Source organism: Blennius ocellaris (assembly GCF_963422515.1).
Source record: "Blennius ocellaris genome assembly, chromosome: 6".
Classification (NCBI taxonomy): domain Eukaryota; kingdom Metazoa; phylum Chordata; class Actinopteri; order Blenniiformes; family Blenniidae; genus Blennius; species Blennius ocellaris.
The window spans coordinates 18,473,738-18,491,222 of NC_137655.1; the positions used below are offsets into that span (position 1 = coordinate 18,473,738).

General features: G+C 39.8%; 1 protein-coding gene across 1 annotated transcript; it reads right to left on the bottom strand.

Annotated features, from left to right (window-relative positions):
- Positions 1 to 8,266: 8,266 nt before the first annotated feature.
- Positions 8,267 to 15,781, bottom strand: slc5a3b (solute carrier family 5 member 3b). The gene is made up of 2 exons (XM_080497833.1): positions 15,571 to 15,781; positions 8,267 to 12,327 (listed from the first exon to the last, which is right to left on the bottom strand). The coding sequence occupies exon 2, from the start codon at positions 12,064 to 12,066 to the stop codon at positions 9,931 to 9,933; it is 2,136 nt and encodes a 711-aa protein (XP_080353959.1). The 5' UTR covers positions 12,067 to 12,327; positions 15,571 to 15,781; the 3' UTR covers positions 8,267 to 9,930.
- Positions 15,782 to 17,485: the final 1,704 nt, after the last annotated feature.

Sequence of the window (17,485 nt, forward strand, 5' to 3'; positions counted from 1 at the left end):
CTTTTGGACCTGGTTTTGCTAACTGCTGTTCTTCCTGCTCTCTTCAGACTCGGTGTGTGCTGCCCCCCGCTGGTGGACCTGCGCTTCTCCACTCCAGCTGCCAGACACCCCCCCCCCCCCCCCCCCCCCCTCCCCCCACGGCACCACGGCAACAAGGAGACAAGCGAGGGGAAAGGCTGTGTGACGGTTTAAAGGAATAGGAATGGGCTATTTTTCTTGTTTTGAAAAATTGTTTGTATTTCCATATATGATATTCTATTGTTCAATGTTAAAGAGCCATTGTTTTTCAGTAACTTTTGCAGTTTTATACATTACCTGTTCAAAAGTATTCAGTCTCATTCAATGCTAAATAAACCATTTGTTTCCGGATTATCATTTTCGGACAAATTTACTTGAGTGTTATTGAGTATAATTCACATTGTCCAAACATCAGGAAGCAACTATGTCCTGGATCCAAAAGGCAGATATATGTTCATGATATGTGAAAAGTTATTATAACTTCTATCAAATGTCAAACCTTCTGCATGAAGGAATTATTGATGCCCATGGGTAAATTAGATTAGGTGTGTTTTCTATGGTCTTTGCTGGGCAGATTTTAGTTCTCTGATCGCAGAGTGAATTTGCAGAAAATTAATGGAAGTGTATGTGTCCCCGTAACACAATAAGCTGCAGTGTCATCAGCTCACTACTTCATATGGAAACACACTCGCTGCTCATATTTTATTTACTGTTTCTATCTTTACGTCTTTGCTGATTATGTGATTGGGGGTTTACTGGCTGGATCTTGATAATGCAGCACGACCTTCTAGATGTTAGGAAGCAGAAGAAAATGAGGTCTCCACAAGTGATGTCTTTCATTTTTCAAACTTTGCAGTAATTTCCAAACACAAAGGAACTGATATTTGTCAAGATTGCACTGTTTGGTTGTTCCAACGTTCATGTGAGTGTTTATTAAAAGGGAATATAATTTCAGACCTGCCTTTTTGGCTTAATGGCAGTGGAAGTCTCGAGTACAGGTTTCAAACATAAGATATGCGAGGATAAATTGTGATCCAATTAAAAACGCAACACAAAAGTGTATACTGCATTATACAATAGTACACCAACGATGAAGGGATTTGGGGGTCTGTGTAATGGTTACGTCATGTCGCTAGATGGCAGTATTTCCACATGAGCAGAAACAAGCGATTAAGTTAGGAAATTATTCTACAAACTTTCCAGAAAAGAACAAAAACAGAAAGATTGTCCAATTGGCCCAAGACAGACGAGAATCCAAGTAGAATTTGACCCAGAGTGAAGCACAGTGAAAACAGTTATATCATGTTTTCTGGGGAAACTTCTTTTTTTTTTTTAATGCTCCAGGTTTACTGAATAGATTTGCTTCAAAAAGATGCAAACTTTCAACTACATGTGGCAGGAAGAATACAGGAACTGACAGGCAATGTGGCCGCACAGCTGGCTGAGGGTTTATTCCTGGCTTGATCTTCAGAAAGCACAGATAAATACAAGTCCTAACAATCAGATAGGATGAGGAAAAATAACGTGTTCAACATTCAACATCGAACTTCCCACCGAGATCCTCTTGCTGTGTATGTTTATCATGTCTTCAGTGTTATTACAACAGAATGTCTTCCAGCGGCAAAGTGTAATCCAAACCTTGTGTTGGGGGATAAGATATTTAGCATATCTACAGACAGTTGTTTGAGAGTTTTGATAATTATATGTATCGCCATGCATTTTGTGTGTAAAAGAAATGAACTGAAGGCCTCGTTCACCTAATTAGCGAGGTATCGGTTTCCGCCGCCAGCGGTCATCAGACGACCATTATCGAGCCTGACGATACCCCCTGCAGCAGTATCAGTTCACTGCTGGCAACTGAATCCTGAGATAGCGTTAGGGGTGTTGTTACTACCCCACACTGCTGACGTCTCCCTCCACCTCTGATGAATCCCAGATATTCATGTTTTTGCTGTGCAATGCCAAGAGAGCGCATGGATGCTGGCCTGAATTTTCCCTCTGCAAAGAGAAATGTAGGGGAAATGGCAACTGTTCACACGAAGAGCACTAAACAGTGAAACAAGATACACACAGAGAAAGATGAGTTGGTAAATTTCCGCCAAGGTTGCAACACATATTTAAAAAAAAAAAAAAAAAGTGAAAACAACTTGACACTGATGTGAATCAGCTTGTGTGTATTTGTCTCCAAGAGTGTTGGAGTGTGAAGCACAAGCCTCCGGTGCAGCAGGATGGTTAATTCCTCATATTAAATAAATGCAAATTTGACCACAAGTTGTCTACTTGACACATTTGTGATTATGTTTTGTTTTGCCGCAATAGAAGTAATACCTTGACCGTCATTTAACCTTTCCATGCGACAGTAAGTGGAATTCCATCTGTAGATCCTGGTGTTCTTTTCAACTTGTCCTGAAATCAACTTGATTGCTGATTAACCATCATTAAAGTGCTACAGCTTTAAAAAAAATAAATAAAAAATCCCAAGGTAAACCATTAAAACAAGGGTATTCATTCAATCAAAGCTAATTATTCCTCTGCTGTCACTGGACAACTAGGACAACATCCACATATAATCACAGATAAAATGATTCCTGGAAAGTGGAAAGATTAGAAATCATTTCACGTAAAAACAAATGTTTCAATATCAGTATGTGAACAAAGAAAATGTGAAACAAATGATCTTTTGAGAGTAACTTTCACCAATGTCTCCAGCTCCATGAAGCAGGAGTCCTACAGCCGGTGAGGACGTCATACAAAGTCACTGATCATTGGCCTAGAACCTGACGCCATCGTTAGCGAGGCTGGATTATACATCGGGGGTCGAGGATAAACCAGAACAACCATGAAAGAAAAGCCCCAAGTGCCATACGCAAAACAGAGGGGTTTGCCACCAGAGCCAGTCAACCGTGAACCGCCAGCAAGGTTCGGCTGTTGCATAAACTCTGAAACGCATACAGGTTGGAACAGGACTGCACGTTTAGTGCTTGTGGGATTTTAGGATGGTTCACAAAGGGCACATCAGGTTGTCGGCGTCCTGTGATTCACAGACTGTATCACACACTTGTGATTGAGTACAGGCTTAGCTTTGATACGTTTTCCAAGGTACTCAATGTCGGAAGAACGCGTTCTCATCACTAAACCCCTTCACAGGCCAGACGAGGGCAGATCAGACGTCCCTGTAAATCAGTAGACACATGCTGCAGCTTGCTCGTGTGGTGAATTTCCACTCTTTCTAGTCTCACTTATTATTTGACCTTGTGGGTCACTCCACTGTATACACACACACACACACACACACACACGGTGTCTTTGTTACGTTTCCACTACTTCAATTGACCAATGTAATTCCACCTGATCTCAATATACTGAAATAATTAGGGTTCACCTGTAACACCATTGGGAGTGTTTTAAAATATATATACATATATATATATTTTTTTTTTTTTTTTGGGGGGGGGGCTCAATTTCAGTTATTTCTCTGTAAATATGTCAAGTGATAGCAGGATTGTTTAAGACAATAATCATAGAACTTGATCAAAAGAAACTGAACGTAAATGTGTTTTTGATGCAGTGATACATCGATGCAGATTGCTTATGAATAACAAAGAGGTGTGACACGTTCTATTCCAATAGATTCCGTTTGAATTTGAAACCAGCGGCGAATCGTCAGTCCCGAGTTCAGCGAGCCGTGAGAAAGGACAAGACCCCTGGAGAGGCGAAGCGACAAAAACAGTTTGCACTGTGATCACAAAGAGGTTATATGGTTGAAAATGTGATTCGTTTATGAATAAAACTGGAACAACAGTGTGATGTAACTCACTCACCTGACTGTTAAGGTGAGCTTCAGCATGAGCCAAACCTGTGAAAAGCAGCTCAGGTAGTAGCTTTATGCCAAAATTCCTGTTTAAATGAGGAAGATTACGAGACCTTTTTTTTTTTTTTTCTTCAATACTTGCCTCTAAAGGCTGTAATATGTTTACTTATTGTTATTTATTTGATTAATATGAGTTTTTCACTTCGATTGTTTCATCAAGTCCAAATATGTGTTGTGATTGACAGCGGTCAAAAAAAGAACTCCGTCCCAAATAGTTGTTAAAGCAAGTTCTTCAATACCTTTTATATCCAACTGAACAAATCTCAGCTGATTAAATCTGAAAATGATGGGCAGAGCACAGTCTGGACAGGTTGCCCAGCTCAGGGAATGTTTCTCTGCAGAATGCTCCATTTACAACAACCACAACATTCTTTCTCACTGCATTACTATGGTAATGAGAAAAAAAAAAACCGCTGTGCTTATTTCTTGCTGTTACTGCAACTTTCTCCCGGTTTGGTGGGACCCGGGTGACTTGTGGAGATTCAGGCTTGTCAAGATCCTGTACTTTCCGTCACTCCCCTTCTACACTCTGCTCAGATTCCTCTGAACTGAAACATGTTTTTCTCCTCACCACTTGTAAAGTCTCTTCACGTCGTTAAAACCATGAACACGATCTAATCTCAGTCCGTCAGTCTGTGTCTAGATCCCTTCTGAATTGCTAATGCAGTTACTGTTTATATCCTGCACACTCTATTTGAGAGTTTTTTGGGGGGGGTTTGTTGTTTTTTTTTACTTTTTGTCTCTTCTTGGGGAAAGTTTGGCCTTTACTATCAATTATCAACTTTAACACTTCCCCTGAGCTATGTGAAAACAATGTAAGAGAATAAAGTCCAGGTAGAAAATACAACAAATTCTTTAAGCATTATTCCAAACACCCTCACATAGTCTAGGCATGTCATAAGCAAAGAGTCAACAGTCAACATAAAAAAAGAGGGATGAGGTTTGTTTTTCTCTTTTCATGTAATGACTTAAAAGGATGTTTATAGGCCTTGTTTTGTCATAAACAAAAGTGTACATTTACTATATATATATACTGTATATATCATTATCTCAGTGTTTCCACAGCAGTTCTCGGTTTGTCAGCGGCGGTGTTGTTGATTTGTCACTGGTCAATTTGACCCACAAAGTCCAGGAAAAGGCATCAGGGTTGTTTTTCTACATTGATACTCCGCCGTTATGTCAGGACCCCTCTTCTTCCTGCTGTTATTTCAAAATTGAGGTAAATATTTCCTTTTGCCATTGAAGCTTTATTCCATGGATTATTCCCAGAATCCCAGGCACGCCGCTATAGTTTCGTCTAGACTTTGTTTGGGGAGTGAAAGGAATGCATGGACGGTGTTTTTGTCGTATAGTTGAACAGTCACGCTGCATACCGGACACGGCTGCCTTCAATGCCAACCCAACACTTCATATTTCCCGAATAAACGGGTAATATGAATAACCACTGATGCATCATCATACTGAAAATGAGCAACCACTGACAGTAACAGGTGTCTTTATTTAGAAATATATGCACAAAATTGTGGCAGAAATACAGATTTAAACTCTCTATTGTCGGATTAAAAGGATGTACCTTCCTTTAGTTTAGCTGCGATCACGGCCCAATGTTGCGTTCACGAAAGCAGTACTCGTTTGATTGTACACAATGTTTGGAAATATTAATTCTGAGTGGGCAATCCTGAGATTTGGGATTTTTTGTCTAATATATGATACGGTAAAGGAGGAAACTCAGTAGCCCACAATTTTCCCACCACTAAACAATGTAATTGCCACTTCCCCCTGTCAAACCCAGCTGTACACACGTCACAGTTGTCAGGAGTTAATTACATCGTGACCATGTGTGGCTCGTAAATGCAATTTATCCTCTCATTTAACCCCTTTATAAGACGCTATATTTGGTATATTTTAGAGAAAGCACTTCTGCTTTGCATAAGGAAATCAAAAGCACTGTGTGTTGAGCAGATAAGTATGAAAAACAGCTGCAAGAATTCTAAATTCAAAAATGAGGCTTCCATTGAAGTCTATTCTTTAGTATTGGAAACAAATAAACTTGTGAAAAGCAAGAATAAAACCATTTATTTCCTTTTAGACAGTAATAAACATGCAGAAATAACCCCAAGGAAACAATAAGTTCAGTGCATCACTTTCAATTTACTGTCATTTATGTGTTTTATTTCCACTACAAAACACAACAGTTGATGGTAACTTTACACAAGAGAGGTGGAATTCATGAGATTACAGTGTTGAATAACCAAGGTGAAAGCAAAAAAATACAAACTATCACTGCGGACGTTGATAAAAATCCATCAGAGAGACAAAAAAAAAAAAGCAAAAGGAGAGTACCAGAGATGGATCTTAGAAAAGAAGAACAGCCATTATCATAATAACACTTTGCCAATAATATAATACACTATTACGTGATTGAAGTAGCATTAATAAAAATCCCTAAAAAATGTAATAACTGCAGTTAATATTATAAAAATACATAAATAGGTCACATTTATTGAATGAAAGCTTTTTTTTGCAGCTTTTGTACAGTTTTCTTTTTGAAAATAGGATTATTGGGTGGATAGTTGTCATATTCATTCAATAAGGTAAATACTCTACATCACTCTCTCTCCTGCACAAACATACAACATTCAAGGTAAGACACGAAAGAGCAAATCAAAATAACAGTGTGTGAAGGGAAAAAAAATAAGATAGATTATGCTGAAGGCATGATGCTTTATATAAGAAATAAGAAATACATACAATTTTGAAAATTACAGCAAATAAATCATATTAGTCATGATTATTTCATATGAAGTAACTACTTTTTTTTATTATTATTATTTTATATATGTTAAATACACCCAACCATGAGTTATTTTTATTCTGTGTACTCCATCCATTTCAAGCATTCGTCTCACATTGTTGTTTGGGGTTCTCACTCTCCAAAATAGACAATGAACAAAGCGTGGCTTGGATGCCAGTACTTTTCCACAAGGACAATATCATTAGTTTCCTCTCGGTGAAGAGGGACGGCCCGGAGTCAAATGGGGCAGAGGCTTGTGGAGGAGGATGCAAAATGTGTACGAGAGGTGGGGTGATATGAAGCAAAAAAAAAAAGAATTTGGACAAACTTGAAAATCAATCAGCGTGGGAATGTTGTGTTACATTACAATATGGCGCAGCTTTAACGGAACAGGTTACTGACTTCAGGTCCTTTCAACATCCTTTCGTCCCGAACGCCATCCCCTGTTTCCCCCCCACACAAGTAAGGATCTTTTAAAATAAAAGCAACTAGACGTCTCCCAGGTGTGCAGTATTTTTTGTGAAACCCTGAACATCTTCTTACTAGATTTTATCCAAGGTATGCTTTTATTATTGTCTGATGTCTGAAGACTTTCAGAAAGTCTACAAATATCAGGATTTGGTTTGTCATTGGATAAATGTATGGAGTCCAAATGACTAATCGGTAAAAAAATGAAAAAGAGGGAGACTTTTTTGACATCGGTATGTTCAGTGTTTTAGTGTGTACTTCCGCGAGCGCGGAGGTGAATTGAGGTCAGTCTTACACTTGTCCCAACACTGGCAGTCAGTCACATGAATCACATATTTATGACATGACTCGGCTTCCCAGAATGATGAAGCTTGAGGGGCGGGGTTACTCCGGTTATTAAGGAAGTGGTCTTTCATTCATTGAACAATTGGTTTGAAAAAAAAAACAAACAAAAAAACCTTCAGGTGAAGTAATTTTACTTTAGTCCTTACTGCTCCCTACTCAAGCCCCGACTTGTAGCTACGCGGAGCCACAGGAAAACGGTCACATGAGTCACGTTCTAAATGGGATGAGGGTCGCACCCTCTGGATAAACACCCTCTGATAAAAAAGATAAATTCAACAGTGACGTTCACGTGACACAATCCTATTTGGTGTGTGTGTGTGTGTGTGTGTGTCTCCCCCCCTCCCCCATTGGATCAATGTTGTGGAACCTGGACTGGCTCTGGGTGGATTAAGAGGACCATGTTGGGGTTTATGTAATCCCAGTCACCAATAACAGAAAGCCTCTTATACACTGAACACTGGGAAGGGATGGCCACATTGCACTGTCATGGTTCATTTACAAACTTGGCCTTATGAGGCCTGAAAATATTTCAATAATCTAATAATAAGAATCTGGACTGCAACAACTTGTGTCATTACCAAGTAAATATAATTAACATATCATTTTAGTTAATATAATTAAATGTAAGTAACCAGAACTGAATCCAAACAACCTTGACACACATGAAGATGAAATATATAATATTATTGCAGAAAAGCAACTGTAAACACAATTGTTAATCATTTACTGCCTGACATATAAAGGATGACAACTCCTTTGTGTTTTGTCACGGGAACTTTATTTTCAATCTCTAAAAATAAAATCCATAAAAACAACATTTATTCTCTCGGAAGAAAAAGGGGGGAGGAAACAACTTTTAAAGCTCTTTTTCATACAGCATTTGTCTCATAACAACCCTCCATGTCATTCATCACGCATTATGAAGATAAACGACATTGTGACACTTCAAAAAAGAGGTCATTCAACACTGTGGTCAATTAAGAGTACACTGAAAAACATTTAGCACTTATTTTCTGCGGCGTGGGGTTCAGTAGTTAATGGAAATAATGATCACAATTCAGAAGGACAAGAACTTGCACATAGTTGAAACACTCTTGATGATGTCACCTACGTTAATTCTGCGACAAATGGCTAAAATCTTGATTTCTCTTTCGCCAGATCTTTGTCCAATGAAGATGAATGAAAATGCACTAAATGCAAAAGCGTATTTATATCACAGCTTTGGACAAACGTGATCACTGCACAGTTTTGTGTTCTTTTCATGGGTTTTTTTGTTTTGTTTTGTTTTTGCTTCAGCGTTGCACACTAAGACACATTTGGTAGCAGGTTCATAAAAGATGTACCTAAAACACATCTGAATGGCATTTCAGCACTGCAGTGCTCACAAACATAGACACAGACACGCAACTGTGAAGCCAACAATTGAAGAACTACATATACAAAATACAAGAAACTGGACCCACTTTTCGAAGATCTAGTCAACTGACTGAAAAAGAAAAAGACATGAAATACAACCAAATACAGAGTAATGAGCATTGGTATTTGCAGCTTTTCTGTATGATACATAAGTACATAAAAAGCTGTATGTTGGTTTTGAAAGTTGACAGAATAAAACTACACACACAAAACAATATTACAACAAACTCACAGTAGTAGAAGAAAAATAGATCGGGAACTATTAAAAATAGCAATACAGCTGTAATTTTTTTTTTTTTTTTTTTTGTCTTTGGACAAAACTGTTGTGCTTTTCTCACTGCAATGTGCGGCTAAACATGCACATATTATGAATATCAAATAGTAACCACGGCATAAGCTCGACTAAATGACTTCAGATACGACATTTCCAGTTTTGCTTGTTTTTCAGATGAAAGAAAAACAATATTTGCTGAAAAATCTCCTATCAGGGCACAATAAAAATGAAAGGAATCACATTATAGAACTTCTACCAATAAAGCTTACTCAGTCGCCGTTTATGCAAAAACTCGCACAAAACTGCAAAACTTAAAATCCTTTTTTGAAGTTATTGTAGAAATAATAATCCTACAGCAACTAAGACACTCAACGGGAATATGTTTGCAGATCAAACGTTAATTTTTTTTCCCCCACATTGAAAAAGACAAGTGCATATATCAAATAAGGCATATAAACAAATTCCAAATTACATAAGTCCCAGCAGATGTTTTGATCGCAGGATTAACAAGTGCTGTACAAATAGTGTCAATCATTATAGAAATACTTTTTAATCCTTGAAGCTTTAATTGTTTAGAAAATACACTTGAGTCCCTGTTGGAGAGCTACAAAAGAACAACTGTAAATATTACAGACAAGAGATTCTCAAATCTGACAATTCCTTTCTTTGTAACAGCCTGAAACCTCCCATACACCCTTACAAACCCTACAAACCCCACACCTGTTAGTTCAACGCAGGCCGGAACTACAGTGAGAAATAAACAAACATGAAGATGCCCACGCAGCAGATGCACACCAGGCCCATGTTGAGGAGTATTTTCACTTTTGGTGGTTCATACAACATTTCCTCAATCATTCTGGCTTCATCCTGCACCGGTCTTGGCTGAGTGCCTTTTGCTCCTTCTTCATGTCCACAAATGCAATCCATTAAGCGCACGCACTTTCTATAGCACCCATTACCACGGAAGTGTTTGTCTTCTTTGATCTCCTCCATCCCTCCTTTACCTAACTGTTCTGCAGGGGTGGTGGCTGCTGATGTTTCAGGACTTGGGGTTGCCGGGTCGTGGTCGGTGGATGGAACTAAAAGTCTCACGTCCGCCCCGTCCAAGCACTTCTCTTTTTGTACGTCTGGGAGCATTTCTTTATGGAAGCTGCCGTCACCATTACAATGGTTCTTCTCCGTAAGGCCATATGTTTCCTCTCGATTCTTCACGGGAAGCTTTTCGACGTAGCGAAGGCCCCAGACTGTGGTTGTACGGATCTGGTCCGCATCTGGTGGAGATGTACAGAGACTGACTACCACAGCCACCAAACCCGAAATCCAGAAGAGTCCGGCCGCAAAATACATGTAGTGAACGTTAACAATGAATGCAGGCCTGTCATCTGGCTGGTCACAGCGAGGTTGGCGGTAGATAAAAGCAAAGATCAGTCGTACGCTACCAAGCGTGAAACCGGTCATGCCTCCCCAGAATGCACCTTTCTCGTTACACCGTCTCCAGAAGACACCAAGCAGGAAAAGGGCTGCGATTGGTGGAGTGAGGTACCCAGCAACTTCCTGGATGTAGAGGTATGTCTGCCCACCTTGCATTTCAACAATGACAGGGACCCAGGCTATGCTGATTCCTACCATCAGCACGACAAACATGCGTCCGACAAGGAGTAGCTCGCGCTGAGACGCCTCCTTTCGAACAGTTTGATAGATGTCCAGGGTGAAGATGGTGCTTGCGCTGTTGAAGATCGAATCTAGATCACTCATCAGGGCTGCGATCATAACTGCCATCATGAGACCCCTGAGTCCCACAGGCATCACGGCCATGACCAGGCGAGGGTAGGCAATGTTTGAGCAGCCGGCCTGAGAACCGCACACTGCCATGCAGTGCTCTGGCCCGATGCAGGCGATCTCGTCAGTAAACAAGATGCGGGAGATCATTCCTGGAATCACAATTAAAAACATCGGGAGGATCTTGAGGAATCCCGCCATGAGAGTTGAGCCTTTGGCGTGAGCAATGTTCTTTGCTGCGAGAACTCTCTGAACAATGACCTGGTCTGCGCACCAATACCAAATAGATGCAGGGGTCTGGCCAAGAATGAAACCTGGCCAGGGGATGTCTTCATCCAGGGGACCTCGTAGGATGTGCAAAGAGTTTGGTTTGGGCTCAATGTGACAAGAAGGTGTATAGGTGTAGTTTCCAGTGGCTATTATAGCAGAGACATTAGGAATTGCCTGCATGTACTTTGTTCTGACACCTTCTAGCCCACCAACCTTAATCAGGCTCATGATAGTTAAGGTTAAGGCTCCACCAATCATTAGTACCGCCTGAAGAGTGTCCGTGTACAGCACTGCTATGAGCCCACCGGTGACAGTCAGTAGAGCAGTCATGCTGATGAGTATAAAAATAGACAAATAAAGGTTCCACCCCAGGGACTCCTGAATAAATAGAGCTCCGGCGTATAAGTCCACAGACAGCTTGGTAAAAATGTAAAGCAACAAAGACAAGCAAGCAAAGTAAACCTTCAGCCTGTTGCCTCCATAGCGTTTGGAGAGGTACTGTGGCATGGTGTAGACTCCGGAGTGGATATAAACGGGGATAAACACCCAGCCAAGCAGCTGCAGAAGTAGAAGTGCATTAAATTCCCAGGCTCCAACAGCAAAGCCACTCGCTGCTCCCGACCCTGCCAGGCCAATGAAATGTTCACTGCCAATGTTGCTGACGAAGAGTGATGCCCCTATCACTATCCAGGTCATGGAGCGTCCAGCCAGGAAGTAGCCTTTCACAGTGCTGCGATTGGCTTTCCACATAGCCAAACAGCCGATGGCGAGCACCAGCAAAAAATACAGGGCTACCACAGCTATGTCTGCTGCTTCCATTCCGGGGCCCATCTTTAAAGATTACCTTTAAAGTCTCACTTGTTTGAAAGAATCACACCTATCGACGAAAGTTTGTGTCTATAAAGTCAAGGCAAAGGGTGTAATTGTTTAACCAGCTTGGTTTGCTGTCTGGATGGAAGCTGTAGGATCCACCGTCAGGTCAAATTCACTAGGTGCGCATTGGATGGGGTCATCCACCAGCACTGAGGTCGTTCTAGTTTTAGAGGAGGATGCTGCAGGCCTCTGGTCTAGAAAAGCCTAGAGTTAACATTCCTGCAAGACAGCAAAGACAAACACCTCATTAGAGCCTTGATTTGAGAAGGTAAGACAGGGAACACAAATGTGTTACGCTTGACAACATCCTCTGTGATAACAAGATGAAAACAAAGGGTTGTTTAACCGTCACTTGTATCAAACATCACATCATAATCCACAGCATAAAATCATATAAACGACTAATGAAAGAAACCATAAAATATGGAATAATAGTCTGTCAATCACATTACGGAATTTAAAAATTGCTGGTTTAAATTCATTCAGTCTTGGTACTGTGATATTTTTCGAACATAAGTCTTTGGGTTAAGCCTCCCCATGACTTTCCCCTCTAATGCTTTAAAGACAAAAACACTCAAGCGATGTCATTGTAAAAACTTTAAGAAAGGTTATGCAACACGTCAAGAAATGCATAAACAAATTTGTAAAGACGAAGACTATGCAGGCGGTCTAACGCTTACCAAATACGCAACCCTCTACTTGAGTTCTACAATTCCCAATATGCACGTAAAGAAAAACGCCGGCATACAAATGCGCAAAGTATTTTGGGGAAAATACTGCAGACAGTCATTCTGTGGTTGTACCTTCAACAACAACCAAGTCAATCAATTATATAGTTTTGGCCATCAATAAATTAGTAGTAAAAAAAACACAAAGAATAAAAAGACACGAACAAGTCCCACCAAATGATTGATTTAAAATGTAATCTTAAAATACCACTAATATTCCTTAAACTCATTCAAACTTATACGATAGTATTGATCTTTTTAAACACGACTTGTTTTTTTTGGGTTTTGGTTTTTTTATCTGTAAGGTCTTCATTGAAGCTTATTATATAACTCTAATTGATCTCATATTAAACTTAAACCAATTCTTGAAAATGAAGAAGAAAAGAAAAGCCAACATCAATGATCCCCAAATTTCTCTGACAGCCGCCGCCCTCCTGAAGCTCCCAAGTTTATCACAAGAGAATCCATAGCAGCCACTGCGTCAAGCTCAGCTCTCTTTACATCGGCGACAAAGTCCAAACTCAACAGATATTTATGAAATAAACTATTTGAATAATCTCGTTATTACGACACCCAAAACGTTATATGCAAGGGGCTGTGTGAGCACATCTGTTCTGCATCTGACTCACGTGAACACACTCTGTCCTCTGGAGGTCTTAGTCTGTCATGCATGGTAGGAAATAACCCCACGCGTTCGTCTGCACAGCCATGCTCTGTGCAAAAACTGTCAATCGAAATAAAAGAAGTCTTTGTTTTCATTTTAGCAATTCGTCAAGGGCAACTCACCATAAACTGCCGAAGAGACTCTGCCTTTAAAAAGCGGCGATGTCATTCAACAGATAAAGGTGGTTTACAAAGTTACATAATCCAGCGGGGAGGGGCCAAAATGGTAAATAAATCATTTATTTTATCACCTCAAAACGAAGCACATTTTGGAATATGAAGAAAGCCCAATAATAAAAACCTGCACCTTCCACAAACGCCCAGTCATTCAAGTGGACAGGGAAAAGACCCTACACACCTTTCTGAAGGCACTCCCGTGTCACAAAAACAATCGACAGAGGATTGCTATTACAAACCCGTTAACGTGTACCTGTGTCAGGACATGCCGCCATTTCTTAAAGTGGAGAAAAGCTTTATCTTCACCAAAAATTACTTGTACAATAAACATTCTTTAATTGACATGCTGTGCTTTTTTGAGGCGTGTTTATTCCGCTGCAGTGTATCTGACATGCGAGTATGTTCAGAAAGTCATTTCGACATATATATATATCACAATATATATATATATATATATCGTTACTGCACAGACTTCCAAGTTAAACTGCAATATAGATTTTAGGCCATTTGAACATAATCACTGTCATTTCAGAGTACTCTTAACTGCACAGCTGCAGGTATCGTAGGCAGTCCCTTGAAATAATACAAACATCTGGTATCAGATGAATTGTCAGGCCAAATTATTGTCTCCTCCACGACAATCTATTCCAGATACATCAGTGCAGACAAGTTTAGGAACGTCTGAAGGAAATGTTCCTATTCCTATATACAAGAAGGTACACGTGACTGGTTCCAGATTTACACGAGAGCAGAGTGCAATAATCCCAAACAAACATCGCCAATATCAATGAGTACTATCTGGAAGTAAATGAGCCAAATTGATGTTAACATCATGGGATGTGTTTGGGCTTTCATGAAGAGACATATAGGTTAGAATATCTGAAGATTCCTGGTTCTGGAAGATGTTTCAGACAACTTAACTGCAGTGAATTAACTCACTTAATTTACACAGTGTATGCACAGTGCTACGTATGAGAAATACAACAAGTGTTTAAGGAGTTGTACTTTGCTACTGTACATTTTTTCAGATATCTGCACTTTGGTAATTGTTTTTCTCGACAAAATATCTGCACATCCTACAGTGAAACGATCGGAGCGCCTAACAATGACAGGTCGGTGAAGATGTTGACATTTAAGAATGAGCAGTTTTTCCAAAAGAAAGTTTTCAAATTGAATGTATGCTTAATTTAAAGTAATTTCAGATTAACATCCACATTTTTAATGTAGTAAAATAGTTTGCCTCTCAAAACCACAGTGAAATACAAGTTTAATTGCCATGTGTCCATTTTTACTTTGGTACATTTTACAACCTGCTCTTTTTTTTTTTTTTTTTACTTTCCCCCAAGTAAATAGGCTAATCAGGTACTTTTAACAGGAAAAGTAAAAAAAAAAAAAAAAATTGCATTCCTGGAGTAATGCATCTCTTGCTCATATCAAATAATCGTTCAAATAAAATAATAAGAAGAAGAAGAGTAGACAGTGTTTGCAGGTGAAGCCAGCAGACGGCTTCACGGAGCAGTGTGCGTGGTACACAACGAATGAGGCTTTAATTTAGGTCCAGAGTCTTGGGTCAGTCCAGATTCAAATCCAGAATCCAGTCCAGAATCCAGTCCAGACTCCAGGAGAGCAGAGACTTGCGCACCGAATCACGTGGTGGGGAATTTCAAGAACAACAGTCATTCATTCATCCGCATCTCCTAAAAGCACGTCCTGATCATTACACTTAATCCTAATACATAACAAAATAAATAAATAAATAAAATAAAATAAAATAAAAAAAAAACGCTCACGACGGGGTTTCAAAAAACTGACATATGACCGTGACGCGGTGTTTATAACACACAAAAGACTCACCGGCTCCTACGAGTCAGAACACGGAACAGTAAACATGTACCTTTGTGAGCTCAGTGTTCGCGCTAAGGATGCTAAAGCCGTCGGGAAGGGAAGAGTGTGAAGCAGAGGGGGGGTCGACTGGTTCTCCCGACCAGCGTCTTCTCTCCGGGGTTGTTCTCGGCGATGTGTCCTCGGTTCTCCTCTTCTCTCCCCTCCTCTCGTCTCCTTATAGTTACTCCGCTCGCGCCGCTCCACGCCCCACACGTGCGGTACACCCGTGACCTGGAAATACATTCAGCGTTCACAGAAGAGGGACTGGAGCATTTTAAGTGTCGGTTATGAATTTTTTTTTTTTTTTTTTAAGCAGCGACGGTTGAAGCAACACGCCCACCTCCTCCTTCACTTGCGGAAAAGCTTTTCACCGTCTGATGTTGAAAGATGTACCTTGTGCGTTAACCCTGTTTTACAGTTATTTCATAAATAAACGCTATTTTCTGAGCGCATCTTTCATCAACAGGAAGAAATGAACCGCAACCAGTAATTGTGTGCAGTTCCTGTAAAGTTTAAAAGAAACAATCCAAAAGAAAATAAATAAAGGTTGAAATCAATACACAACACCTAGAAATAAGCTTTAACGGCTTCTTTAATTTGACGCAATGAATTGTTTTCAAGTGCATAAAAATTTAAATTAAAACTGTCATTTCTGATAAACATGTTTTCATACTAACAGATCCCCCCTTGTAAAAGTAGGTAATGACTTGAAGTGGCACAGCTCTGAGAAACTTCTGCAAACTCCAGGACTGACTGATTACGGAAGTCTGTCTGCTAATCAGGTTTACGTGATAATCTGAGAAGGTTCCACAACTGCCAACTACTACCTGTTTTATTTCATGCAATTCAAAATTTCCCAATGCATTCTTTACCAACGCATCGGGAAACGATTGATCCTGCAGCCCTGGTATGTTGAAAATCAGAACAGACATCAAGAGCTATGTGTAATCCTCTGTTTACATCTCTAATGTGACTGCACACGGTTGAAAAGCTGGTCTTTGGAAAGCATATGTCAAGTGACTAAGAGGAAAAACCTCACTTTATAGAGCAGGATTAAACCCACAACTCATATCCACTACAACTACATCTACAACAACCTGATTCACTGCTACTGTCAAGGTAGGGATGAAGACATATGATGCTTTATTTTATACAGATAAGATAATAAATATTTACTTCTGCTAATTGTGTGCGTGTGTTCTGTTGAAATACAACCAACACAAATAATAATAATAATAATAATAGTAATAATAATACATTCTATATTGGTCGTATCATTGAAACACTTTAATGTTCCATAGGAAAACATCATAATAATACAGCAGTAAAATTGTGGCTGTCATCGTCAGTCATGTTGTAATAATCATGAAAAACATCTGTGTCAGCAGACTGCAGTCCAATAAGAATGTGATTAAGCTGGTTGACTTCCAACCAAACGTCCTCCAAGGTCTCTCAGCGCTGCATAATACAGGGGAGGAAAACAGAGTAAATTTCCACTCACTCCTCCACACAGATCTCTTGGAAATTTCCACTTCGTGTGAAACTGCACTTCCCAGCATGCCCTGCGTGCCTGGGTTCCACGACGGCACTGTTCCGGCCATGACGTTCTCACGTCAGATATTTAACGTTTACATTTTAGCTTTGTTAAATTAGAAGAACAATTTGATTGTCTTAGTGTTCATCAGATCTAATTTAGGTCACATTAAAAAAAAAATATTGTGAAAAAGCATAAGAATGCACACACAAACACTCTCTGGCTGCTTTATTGGGTACATTGTGAGAGTTTGCTTTTAGAACCACGGTCTTAATTCTTCATTTCATTGATCTGACACAGTGCTTGATTTTTTTCTTTTTTTAGATATTTAGATCCACATTGATCATGTTACTGTGCAAATATGCTAGATACACACCCAGAATGAAAATTC